At 37.4% G+C, this 14,058-nt stretch overlaps 1 protein-coding gene and 1 long non-coding RNA gene across 3 annotated transcripts in view; both read left to right on the top strand.

The window, feature by feature from the left end:
• The first annotated feature begins 263 nt into the window (after positions 1–263).
• Positions 264–3,630, top strand: LOC124290513. Its single transcript, XR_006901960.1, has 3 exons — positions 264–299; positions 771–899; positions 3,560–3,630. It is a non-coding gene; the product is annotated as an uncharacterized LOC124290513 (long non-coding RNA).
• A 6,613-nt stretch (positions 3,631–10,243) lies between these two features.
• The window catches only part of LOC124290505 (eukaryotic translation initiation factor 3 subunit L-like), a 26,445-nt gene continuing 22,630 nt past the window's right edge, over positions 10,244–14,058 (top strand). The window contains exons 1-2 of one of the 2 annotated variants that reach the window (XM_046727222.1): positions 10,271–10,319; positions 12,408–12,440. In XM_046727222.1, coding sequence (XP_046583178.1) covers positions 10,299–10,319; positions 12,408–12,440 — 54 coding nt within the window. In that variant the 5' untranslated portion in view covers positions 10,271–10,298. Of the gene's footprint in view, positions 10,320–12,407; positions 12,441–14,058 lie in introns of both variants that reach the window. The other variant, XM_046727223.1, reaches the window with a different exon arrangement.

Here is a 14,058-nt window from a genome sequence, read left to right as displayed (position 1 = left end):
TACTTATACATCAACGGGTTATGCAAAATGAGTATGTTGTGTAAATCCGAATTAGGACTGAAACTAAAGACTAAATACGTATTGATTTTGTAATGAGAGAGTGTGCAAATTGGTTTTATAATGCGCAGACATGCCCAGACTATGAATAGCACCATCTGCATTAACAGATCTGTTCGCATATAAGACATGTTTATGATGAGAGCCAGCGTGTAACTATCATGCAGCCAACGAGTACTGTGCGTGCGTATGTGTGCGTTTGCCTACTTGTGTAGATATATATCACATATTCATCTGAGAAGGTAGTGTATACGTATGTATGTATATATGTTTTTAATTTATAGTTCAAATTACTTGCGCGCAAGTACACACATTGTTTGGCTCACACCCGTGCATGCTGCAGACCAACGTCTGTTACACATACTACATATATATCCACACAAGCGTTAATGACTCAAAGAGATCACATATAAGTGCCATGTAAAGCTAGAAATGCTCAAATATTTGGAACCACTTGTCAATTTATGGTTATTTTTTCGCGGAAATCTAGAAATGCTCAAATATTTAGAAGCACTTGTCAATTTATGGTTATTTTTTTCACAACATAAACCTTAAGAGGGACTTTCTGTCGATATAACCTCATGTTGAACAAGAAGTTAACTAAATATATATACCAAAAAAATCCCAAAACATGCATGATATTACCATCGTACATACAAGAGTCATGCATATGATATTCTGGCCAATTTAATTGGCGTGTTTCACGTGTTCAGTGTCACGAGTGGTTGTGCAATCTCAACGCACCGGCTGACGATGACAATCGAGAAATCTCCACAACTGCGTTTCGGTTTGTCGGAGGTTCACCATTGTCTCAGATAGACAGATGTTTACGTTAATAAAAGGTTATTATAATAAAATATATTATTGACAGGTTTCACAATATTCACATATGCATACGGAACTAAATATATTGAACTGTTGCAGGTGTGGTTACACTCTCATACATGAGCTACGACAGACGCCCAAATGTCGTTGAAACCACTACATGCATATATTTTCAATTATATTGTTGACAAATAGAGATATATATGGCGATCTTACAATATTGCTGACGACGAAGTACATACAGGAAACGTTGTGTAAGTCCAACAATTGATTTTGTCCTGTCACAACCCCATATATCATCATAAACAAAACTCTGTGTAATCCCACATTTGTCCATGAAATGGAATTCTGTGGTCCAATGAGCAAATCCACCCCGCGTACACAAGAAACACTTCCAATAAACATTCAAGTGTTTTTGATGGGATTAGCACATTTAGTAAACAATGACCAGTCGGATAATGGCTGATTAGGATTAATCTATACACTATCCCGATTAATGTTTCATACTGTTGGTGTTCCCCCAGTGTAATTCTAAATTGTTTTCTTAACTAACAGACCTGATCACCTGCTGACTCTGGGAATCACTGATCTATTCTCACCCATTAAAACTATAATCAGATAATCGAGTCACCAACGAACAATCACTGGTTCCCGAATACCAAATCTAACACAAATGTTTTCGCGGGTGTAATATCGCCGGATGTTGAAAATATAATCAACGATGTTGTCACAATATGGCCGCCTTGCGACCGACGTCATTTATATCTTTGGACTCACTTAACCCTTGCGCTGATTAAGTCTAATAGTTGAACTTGTGACAGATCTAAATATACCCCTCGTTAATGGCAGACTACGTTTTATGTCATAGATATAATGATAACACTGTACAGTTATGGCGTTATTATAGAAGGAAAGTTGCTGAATACTGTTATGTATACGTACATTGTAAGGCTGATTGCATAGCTTATGTTCACTTCCCAAGACCAAGGCTGTAGTGTTACATAAGAGTTGTTTTTAGCGTCATAAACGCTGTAGTGTAAACTAAACACATTGTCGTCCACTCCCCCCCCCCCCCACACACACACCACCACCACCTACACATGCGCTAAATTAAGCTCCACCTGAGACGAGATACCTGTATCCTTTACTACTGACTGAGTGAGTTTAGTTTTACGCCGCTTTTATCAATGTTCCAGCAATATCACGACGGGGGACACCAGAATTGGGCTTCACACATTGTACCCACGTGGAGAATCGAACCAGGGCCTTCCGCGTGACGAGCGAACGTTTAAAACCACTAGGCTACCCCACTGTAGCATAAATTTGCGACAGTCGTAGCGCTACGACAGCTTTGTGAAACGGGGCCCTGGTCCATGAACGTGAGAGTTTGTCTTCTGATTGGAACAGGTCAAAATGGCCACACGAAAAAATGGCCACACTGTCAAAATAGTCACATATTACTTTATATTTGCAAATCAGAACTGAAAGGAATTGTTTGCCTTGTTGGCCCCTTTTAAGCAATAAATATAAAATTTCAAAACTCATTAACCATGTTATATTGTAAAACTACATATTTACAATGTCACAATCGGACATCACTATACGGTTGACAAATAATATGACAAACGTGAAATATGAAACTACATCGCTCTTTGGTTTAAAAACCTAGTACGACATCTCACAATTCAAAACAAAATCCCACATTGACATATGAACAGACGCTGGTTAACACCGCATATAAACGTACGTTAATATGTCACAGTATAACTACGTCACACATCTGATGTACTTCATATAAGAAGTTCATGTGTGATTTCACGTGACCAGGGTGTAGTACTGGTATTTACCAAACTAGACATAGCGGCCATCTTACCTTGTTGCCGGTGTAAGTAAGAGTGGTCTATTGCCAACAGTTCGGGCGGTAACAGATTGCCCGTATTAGCGTCATATTTGATCAATAGATGCAGTGGAGTTCATCAAACGTGTAATTCAGAAGTATCCATTCACTATGTACAGAAATCAATGAAACTAAGCGAACGAGGGTAATTACATATACCACTTATTGAAAAGTCACGGGAGAGACCGAAGTGCGTGTTATTACAAAGTATGTATCAGAGGCTTGCGACGATGTAAGGAAATGTATAGTTTGAACCCATTTTATCCACGCACAAGTAGATGAAAAACAAACAATTACACAACGAGACACACTAAGACACACAGACTGAAACTGTCTAGTGAAAGGAAACTAGGTATTATGAGCAGTCACACAAATCATTTATAGGCGTTGTTCTTTGTGGTCACAGGGGCGGTGGGGAAGCCTAGTGGTTGGAATATTGCTAAAGCGGCGTAAAACAATACTCACTCACTTTATAACGTGCAATAAGCTCTGAAAGCAACCAAGTGCAAAAACAATAATGCAGGCTAACATGTTCTTTTATTTTGTCCTCTTTTTTTCAATATTCTCGCTATACATCGCTGGACATCATGTGGATTCCGAACCGGCGAGAAAGTTACATTTTAACTATTATGCTCTCCCAACTCCATATAAAAGGTTAACAGTTTGGATTATAGTCAACAGCGAAGACACATTGCTGATACTCGACTTTTTCATATACATGTATAACAGTAATAGATTGTCATTGTTTTCGATGTTCCTTGTACGATTATTTCACTTTAGGAACTTATGATCACTTCAAAAGATAAGGCGAGGATGAAGACACAAGATGTCCGTCCAATGGGAAGCTGAAGACATGTAGTTTACAGGTCACTAAGACTAGTAAAAGGCTACACATAAATACATGCACTCATGTTTTGAATGTTACATTTGCTGAATAAACAAACTTTGTGAATTGTTTTTCTCTGATATGTTCAAGCTGTAATGATACTAAAGATGTCAGTTTGGGACATCATGAGTATTCTCTTCTATGCTGGAAAGCTTTACATTAGATACGAAAGATCATCGATACGGAAAGGCATCTTCGTTTCGGGCAATAACCCTCTTCGCATTTCGCATTCACCCAGCAACATGGCGTCGAAGGTTTTCAGGTTGCCAATTTCCATTGCTTTGAGGCATTATAAATCACCCCTTGTTGTCAAAAACAACAATATGATGGTTACAAAGAGAACCTTCTGCTATTCTGACACAGGTGCAATAATTCCCAAACCTGAAACCATTCGATTTGGTGTGAGCAGGGTGTTGGGAACAAGCATCCCATTTCTGCTACTTGGATCATACATTAGCATGGAGTTTGCAGCATTGCTGGAAGAACACGATTTGTTTGTGCCTGACGACGACGATGATGACTGATGACAATTACAAGTTGTCTGTTCTTCCTCGTAAGTATGTAACTATTTGCAAAGTTTACGTACTTTATCGCAAAGAGCTATTGCCAAGAAGCTGTGGGGATGATTACGTAGTTGATTCCTTTATAAGGAAATTGCCATTGGTGAAGGTGAGCGGGGTATCAATCTGGTCAGTTGTTCTATTTTAATAACAATTTTCCTTCATGAGCTTTCATTATACAGGGGTGTAAACGATTTGGCATATGCCCATGGTCACTTTATGTTGACTGATTCTTAGAACCAATGAAACAAAACCATGACAGTGACACTGTTTCTTATGTGAAAATGCCCCAAATATCTGAAAGTTATGGGATGGTTGTTTACCTATCTTTTGTGTAAAGAAGACCAGATTAACTACACATGATATTTTTCAGAATATGTTTTGAATAATAACCTATATGTAATAATCTTAACAATGCTTACATCATGTACATGTTAGCATTTTTATCCCCCTGGCATATATTGTGGGGGGATATAGTCAACGCCTCTTCTACTCACGTCTGTCCGTAATCATTTTGTTTATGGAGCATAACTAAAAAACTTAAAGTCTTTTCAATCTTGTTAGTTCAATATTTATGCAACACATAATAATTGAAATGGGCATATTGAAAATTATCAACTGGTAAATTTGTCTGTGGGCAGCATTTCTGTTTGGTTGTGTTGATTGTATTTGATTGGTATCCAAATACCTTTTGCCAAATGTAAGAATAATTTTGAATGTCTGACCTCTTTTTCTTTTCCAGATTAATGAATGAATAGCTTTGAGGATTTTTCTGAATCACCTCCTCCATGACTTTCCTCCAAGAGTGCACCTGACTTTTTCACCTGGTTCATTTTATGCTCTCCATCAAGAGGCCAGAACAACCCTACTGAAGTATTCTCAGAGATCATGAATAACCCATCAATGAGCACACACCCCCTTTCGAACTAACAGCCTTGTGCTGTAAATTTCGACATTGCTGGTGTGAATTTTGTCAGCCTGTGTGTTCTGTTGACTTGCCAATAGACTTGTTTCTGATGCCAAACCTTGCATAAATGAACAGTTTTTCTACACTTTTTAATGGAGGAAAGAATGCTTCTCTATTCCATAGCCATATCATGTGATAACAAATGTAGATTTACTGTTTTATTTATTAAATGTTATACATATATCTTGGTTTCTTTTTTATGATCCCCCAACATCAGTTCGAACAATGTAGCTGCAATATTAGTCAGTTACAACAAGAAACTCACATCATCACACATTTGAAAATTAAATGAAGGTGACATAATCCATCGACAATTTTATGTGGTACCATTCCAACAATGGACTAAATGTAAAGACATGTAAGACCATAAAACACTTCTTTTCTACAATATATTTCAGAAAAACAAATATGGATGATATAATGTTAAAAACAACCTACTTGCAACTCAGATTTATGTATCATCTGCCCTGGGTGAGTTATGTTACATGTTCCTTACAAAGTTTGGAGCTTACAAGTGGTATTTAGTCAGGACAAAAAATCCATAATTCATCATTGTTGTATGACACTCTAAGTGTGAATTGGCAATTGAATCACCATGTAAGTGGCATTCATATCTTCTGATGTATTAAACTGTACATGTACAGACATACTTGAACACATGTTCAATATACCTGTCTGGCTAGGAATAACATTCTAATCTCCTAGCTTATTCTTTGGTGTTTATCCTTGTACATTCTTGGTAATAAATTTAAAACTGAAATCACCAAAAAAAACCTGGCACTCCGTGTACTTGTAGACAGGCCATGATGTGCACTGTTCAATTCTCAATGTATTTTCCAGTCATTTATAGAATGCTATAAACAATTGAGAGTCAAGATTTAAGCCTCTTTTGAAGGTGGATAGCTAGTCTAAGTAAAATATTCCTTTGATGTAGAAATGAAAAGTGGATATTTTAGTATGAAAAATATTCTTAGATGTTGATAGTGTTGATAACTTCATTGAAGGAGATCAAGAATTGGATCTTTTTTTATGGAGCCCCTATATATCTGTATGCTAAAACAGATTTGTTCCACATCTATATTTAGCACTGCATCTGCATAACTTTACAGAATTTTCATAGATTACGTTAGACTTACATACAGCGTTCGAATAAGCTAGTGGCCCGCCAAATGCTAGCTGATTGTGAATCAGGCCAGTAATATAGTTTTAAAGCTATCCTGACTGGCTAGCTGAAAATCTCAGATAATTTGTTCTTTATTTAATGCACATGAATATGATGAAGTCAATTATTAAGGTGTTAAAAGTCTGTCTATAAAATTTTGTGATATTTTTTACCTCTTGTCACACAAAGATTGCTATATAAATGTTAATAGTGCTGCACTAAGACCTTCCTAAGAGGTTAGGAACCATTGCAATACAAATGTAATGTTTATCTTGATTGGCTCCTTAAGGCTTCACTAGTATCCAATCAGCTTCACCGTTATGATGTTATGCTAAACAGTATGCACACTCATTGCAAATGGCAAATGGATGTTCTATCTTGAGGAGGAGAAAGAGAGATTTGAGGGGTGGGGGTGTTTGGCCCCTCTCCCTTGAAAATTCTCTTGCATAGAGCTATAAAGCTTGAGAGCAGTGTAGGAATCTACATCAAAACATTGCTCTATGCAATATACAAGAATTTGTCATTTATAAAGTTGTATGCATCATTTTTGACTCGCCAACTTCTAGAATGTTGATCAAACACATCTAGGATGTTGTTATTCTCACAAGTGACCATATTCAAGACAGTGAATTGTGAATTGGTGATACTGACACTGCCCCTGATGTGTTCTGCTCATCAGCATTGATATGGACCTTAGAACATCTATCACTAAAGAATATTTTTGGATGGTTGTGTTGGGGAGTTGGGAAGGGAGAGGCTATCACATTAAATGGCACATTTGAAACTTGGGTGAAGATATTTCAGGCAGGAGAGAGTTTTGTAAGATGACCATAGCTCTGGTGTATATTGCAAAAGAGGATAACAGGTGGCCCTGAGCAATAGGTGCACTACACTCTGTGAGTTGGATTTGGTTGATATAGTGTATGAGTCAGAAATATCCACAGGTCTCTGCTTTATGGATCAATAGAAACAATCCCTAATGGACATCTAAAGTGTCAGAGGTTAGAGAATGGTAAGTTCCTAAATTTCTATCAGAATTCTTTGGGTTTAAGTGAAGGCTGTGAGCTCACCATCCTTTTGTCCTGTTAACCACATATAGTCCAAATCCATGAGATTCTCTTTCAGCTAAGGGGGCAGTGGGGTAGCCTAGTGGTTAAAGCGTTCGCTCGTCACGCCGAAGGCCCGGGTTCGATTCCCCAGATGGGTACAACTTGTGAAGCCCATTTCTGGTGTCCCCCGTGATATTGCTGGAATATTGCTTAAAACGGTGTAAAACCATACTCAGCCAGCCAGTCTTTCAGCTAGGGGCAGGTGTTCCATCTCTATGATGCAGAGCAAACAACAAGTAAATCCATGGAGTCGAAACACTTTAGTGTTCACAAATAAAGAAGTAAGGGGTATAAAGGGCTTCATCATTTGTGGCATTTGGCGTTTTGCTGCCTTGCATCAGGGTTTGTATTCCACTGTTGGAGCCTTACCTCCACATGAGAACATTGATACAGTCAAATCTGTTTGTATGCAGGTAGCTGTCAAAAGTAGACAGCGATGTCCTACATCCTGGGTCTCAAAACAGCTTGATGCAGAATGAATCCTCACAAATTTCTGAACCAAACAACTCACCATCGTTGCACTATACGCTGCTTGCTTGATACCACCAATTCGTAGCTGACGATGTTCTCGCATCGAGTGGCGGTGCGGTAGCCCAGGGGTTAAAGCGTTCTCTCGTCACGCCGGAGACCCGGGTTCGATTCACCACATGGATACATGTATATTGCTAAAAACGGCGTAAAAACTCACTCACACACTTGCATCGAGCGACACCACCGTGACCACAGTCTCGCGAAGCCACTTCTGCTGTCTAGTCAGATCACAACCACTAATACGCACCAGCGATAAGACGTTTGCTATTGGCCGTTACGGTTTGCTGTGTACAGAGTAACGGCTGAAACTACTTTTCATCATGTTATGGTAATGCTTCTTGAAAATAAATATATAAGTTGAATTTTTCTTTATGACAAATTTAGATAAGAATAAACAAATGAAATCGAAAGCACCAACTCTGTTTGGAATCGAAAGGTCATAATTTCATTAATTCACATTAAAAACAATTCCTTTGAACACAATCTCATTTTCCAATACTTCACCTAAATACTGGCTATCTATGATTGACAAGATTTTTACAAAGAAGCGTATAAATGTGATTAAATGTACCAGTCACAGTGACGTAACCAATGTTATTAAGCCGTAGCGAGCCGTTAACACAGAGACCGTAGCATCAAACTCGTGTGAATATTATGTCATATCAGCCTTTCCTGACATATAACGGTCAATGCAGTTAACAATCATGTTATGGTAATGCTTCTTGAACATAAATCTACAAGTTGAACTTCTCTTTACGGCAAATTTAGATGATAATAAACAAATGAAATCGAAAGCATCAACTCTGTTTGGAATCAAGGGCTCATAAATTCGTAAATTCACATTTAAAACAATTCTTTTGAACACATTCTCATTTACAAATATTTCATCTAAATATTGGCTATATCTATGATTGACAAGATTTTACCAATATAGCGTATAAATATGATAAAATGTACCTGTCACCGTGACACAACCAATGTTATTCAGCCGTAACGAGCAGTTACTCTGTACATAGGAAACCGTAACGGCCACTAGCAAACGTCTTATCGCTGGTGCGTATTACAGGGTGTGAGATGTCATTCGCAACCCTACAATTAATGTTTTAAATTGATGATTCAAATAACTTTATTGTTAATTTGGTATACCAAATGGACGAGATTGATAAACTGAGGCTTCACTTTGAGCATCTGTTCGGAATGGAGGTCGATATAGTACGGGGGGCGCGTTATACCAAAGACGACCAAACGTTGATTCAGATGTCCATTCTAAACTACGGATGCTTTCAGAGTGACTAGCAACATGAAAAAAAAAACCGACATAAGCTAACGCAGGTACAAGAAGTCACACATTTCTTTGGAAATCCAACGCATACTTTATTTCAACTCACCTGGTGCCTACCATACATATAGTTCAAGTTGACATGCATGTGAGATGACCCGTGTGTTGATAACATTAACATGAATCAGCCAAAATATGAATAATAATGCGCGTGCGTGCGTGTGTGCATCAATTATACCCGTTCACAAAGCAAAGAGAGTGAATTGGACCGTCTTCGTGACATCTGCACTTGGTGAAAAATATATATAGTTAGTCTCTCATTCAAATCAGATCTTCCAATACTTTTAGTCAGACGTATAATGAAGTAAAAGATCTAATCTTGATATTAATACATGACATTGGGAAACAGACCAATATTAATGCTGTAACCTGAATTAAAAAAGTCCCTGGCTCCGAATCCCTCATGGTATTTCACACGGATTAACTTTGAATTAAGTAACAACCTTAACAGTGGACTGACTCAGGATTCACAGGCTGGATGCACCAGAAATGGGCTGAACACGATGTACTCAGGCAGGGAATCGAACCCGGATCTTCGGCGTGACGAGCGAACGTACTTTTAAATCGCTTGTCTCGGGAAGACAGGGGTTCAGTGTCCTCAGATAGGACATTGCACCTAGACACTTGTGGATCGATGATGACACTGAATTGTCAGATCGTAGCTCTTAAGTGTCTGAATGAATGTCGTCAACAGATTCCCTGATACCATAAGCACACATCCTGAACCCTCACAAGTTTCATCGTGTTGGTATTTACTGGTATATCATCCGTTTGCATTAAAATGAAACATTCGCGATTCTATAAATCACCTGTTGTAATACTTTGTTTGTTTTGCAAACGAAGAGATACAACGTATGTCTGTTCGAGGTGTTTGGAAAAGGTGAAGAGTGTATTACTAGTGGATGCCGAATTGTAGATCCCAAGTTATCTCCCTTTACCGGGAGCCTTCCACCATTTTGTCAACCATGTGGAGCGAAGAAGCAGATGTAAGCCAATTATATCGTGATCCTTCAGTATAACATGTTCAGGAATATATTTTTTCAGAACTCGAAATAGCATTACTTATTATTAGTGAAAGGTGTTGTTTTGAAACTGCGTAAACTGTACGTTCCATACCTGTCATCTCACACTGTCCAACATATTGTTCATTTCGGAAACATGCCGTGTAATACATGCAATCATGTATCTACTTCAATAAGTAATTTCTCTTCTTCTGAAGTATATTTCGCAGACTAATGACAGCTTCCAACATATAAAATTTTGGTGTTTTCAAATGTAAATTTATCCCTTGTTTGTTTGTTGTACCCAAATGATATGATAAAATAGACATCAGGGAAAAGCATAAGCATGCAAAAGGGGAACTATCGCAACAGTTATTGGCGGTGTGACTACCGTTGTTGTAAATATGTTGTGTTGTAAAACCAGTATTGTCTCACCCAGTGACCCTTGTGAATGCAGTAATGTGTTGGTCTTTAAACATAAATGAAAACGACTTTAAAAACTCAGGTCGTTACACTAGTCTTTACAAAAGGTATTGCCTCACTGTCCTGCGAACAGGGCATATATTGTAACTTGTCAGTCCACCTTTCTGGTAATGTTTGACTAAATAATAGTTCTAAGTAATGATCAACGAAATTTTCTAAGTTTATATGCAGGGTTTACAAAACAAACAAACAAAAAAAGCTGGATGATTTTGTGTGTCTGAATGTTTGGTCAAACAAAATTACATCCCTTGGTCATGACATTATCCATATCTCATCATTGTTTCCAAATCTAGATTCACCTTGATTATGATCCTTTGCCAGCAACCCTTCCTTTGCTTGAAGGTTTCACTAAATTGGTAAACATCTGTTTGTGGGCCATATTTGTCTCTACCCTCTATTTTAGCTGAAATTACTTGATATGACAAGTTTCTGTTGAGAACAGTACAACCCAACTCCCTCAAGTAACAGAATCAAAGCAGTTTTTAGACATCTACACATTTTTTATGTCTGTAAATCACATGTGATGAAAACAGGAAATGACAGTTAATTTCATTCCCTTAAATAAGAGATAAATCAGTAATGAGTGTCCAGTGGTTACCCATCATACTGGAATATTTGGGTTTCATCAAGACTCATGTTTGATTCACCACACAGGGACATTATGTAAAACTAATATGTGGTGTCTCAAACTTCATACATTTGAAGGATGGATTATACCAATGATAACAGGAAAGGTTAATCATTCTCAGTTATTCGATGTGATCAGTTCGTTTACTCCGATAGAAAACATTTTTTCGAGATTTGAGGACATCACTATAGAGGATTTCATCATTTGAACCTAGACTGCCAAATATCAACAAAGGCTGTATTGGTTCTTGAAGCAATCAGCTTTCAGATTTGCAGAAGTAATTTGGCTGCATTGTATTCAGTTCAATTTTTTTGGTAATTAGGAAAAATGATGCATAACACTTCCTCTGTAATTCTCCTTGACCTTGCTGTTTATTGGATTTTGTCATTCTTTTTGATTGCCAGAATGGTGAAATCAGATATGCTGGTCACTCATTTGTACCAACAATTTAGCCTTAATGCTGTTTGGCTGGTAGGAAAGTACACCTTAACACGACCCATGCGGGTGTCATCAATTTTCAGTCAGATAGGTGTCATATCAGAGAAGAAGATATGACTTTAATGAAACCATTGTTTAGAGAATGTTGAAACCCCAGTGAATGAAGTCAAAAGTTTCTATGGCCTTCTGTAGTCCCCCTGAGACACTAGACAATTTCAGCTGTCACAGTGATCTAAGGATATATTTATTGAATAAACATGTAGTTTAAAACATCTCAATTCCAGCTAGCATGGAGTTATGTGTAATTTGTTTTCATCAAAATCATGGGACACATACTTCTGACATGAACACAAATAACTTTATCCTGAGAAGGTGGATGCTCTTGAGGACAAATCTAGATCATCAATAAAAGATGAAGACACCGATTTTAGTATTACTGCCTTTAATCTTTACCATGTGGAACTGTGATTGTTGTAAACCTTCTTGTTTGTATCAGTGTATAACTTATTTTCCCGGCATTTCAGGAAGGCCACGCCGAGGGTGTGATCGACAGTGCAGTAAGTTGTGGACAACCACAGCTCTGTCTCACAACCATTATGTCATACTTGTGCCAATAATTGTCACCAACATGCTTGATTCCAGTGGAAATGTCCATGTTACCTCCCTTGTTTTTATCCTGATGTCTCTTGTTTAGCAGTATACAACACTAGTGATTTTACTGCAAGATTTTATTTTACTTTCCAATATTTGTCTTAGTGGAAAGTAATGGATAACTCTAAATAGCCTCAGGCCTGGTCTTAATTTTAGTTGTGTTCTATGGTTTTCATTTATATGTATTTTGTATGCTCATCAGTCAGGGAGCTTCTCTTGAGATACATCTGCCAGTCAATGTTGCATACATCAAACTCGGTGATAGCACAATCACTTGTACTGAAGAATGCTAAACTTTTAAGAACTATTCCTTTCATTTAAAAAGCATTGTCGTGAAATACTATTTCAGATAAACATTATACATCCCAATTATTGTGCTGACTTGGCTGTCTGGATTAATGAGAACTCAATTCACTCTAATCGGTCAGAAAATCAGTGGCAATATTATCACAGGAACATGTACTGGTTCAGTTATTGGCACAACTGTGACCTACTTGCTTGATTGGTTTTATACATATTTTGGCATTCTGGGATTTCCTGTTTGAGTGCATTTGGTATTGCTAGTATTCCTCATCATCTCATGAAACATTGACCATGTGTTATAGAAAACATAGTGCTGTTTGCTGTGTGTTTAGTATAAACCAGTTATTTGTTACAGTTCATGGTTCTATTGATATAAAGTTCTGTTATATGTTTACTATTAAGCATTAAGAGCAAATTAAGCATTATTTCTTGACTTGAAGTGTGCATATACCCAAAATTAGAATTCAGTTTGAAGAATCGAGTTCATTCAAATGAACAGACCATTATTCATTGTCAGATGCACTAGTCCATGTACTTGATGCACAAATTCTTTAGAAAATTGTTTTTGCCTGCATTCATCTTTTTGAAGGTTTTATTCATCTCATTAAAGGTGTTAAAGTTGACATTTGTCTCTAGTAGGCAGTCAGTGCTATAATAACATGTATATCACATGTTAATCTTAAGAAGTTACACCCAATATGCCCAATAACATTCAGGGGTTTAACTTAACACTCTAATGAAAAACTTGTAGAACTTCTTCTGATAAAGTGGATTCTGAACTTGTAACACTCCCAGGGCAACAGTTGCCACTGAAACATAAATGGTTTTCAAATCAATTTCATTTCATGTTTTTCGTACATGTGTTCTACTTCTAGAAACTTGTAATATGCACTTAGAAATAACTGCAATAAGTATTTCTAACAACAAAAATCAGTTTATTGTCTGAATTGTTTTATACATAGAAATATTCATGGAAGCTTACACATGGTCCTGTTTAACATGTTTTGGACTTGTAACCTATGATGGTTAAGATCAACCCCTGAAAAGAATTCCTTGTGTGAGAGGAATGAGAAATTGTTGATATGCTGCCTTTTTCCATGACAACTTATGTGTGGGTTATATCAAAGATATTTACTAAGGGTATAGCTGTTGGATGGTATATATGATTATGTTCAACTATTCACGTTGCCGCTGCTGCTTCATAGTAATGTTAATTTAACT

This window comes from Haliotis rubra, unplaced genomic scaffold (assembly GCF_003918875.1).
Source record: "Haliotis rubra isolate DU_JTF1 unplaced genomic scaffold, ASM391887v1 Scf468, whole genome shotgun sequence".
In the NCBI taxonomy this organism is placed as follows: domain Eukaryota; kingdom Metazoa; phylum Mollusca; class Gastropoda; order Lepetellida; family Haliotidae; genus Haliotis; species Haliotis rubra.
Note: the sequence above shows the minus strand (reverse complement) of the source record. Positions and strands in the feature narration are given on the sequence as shown.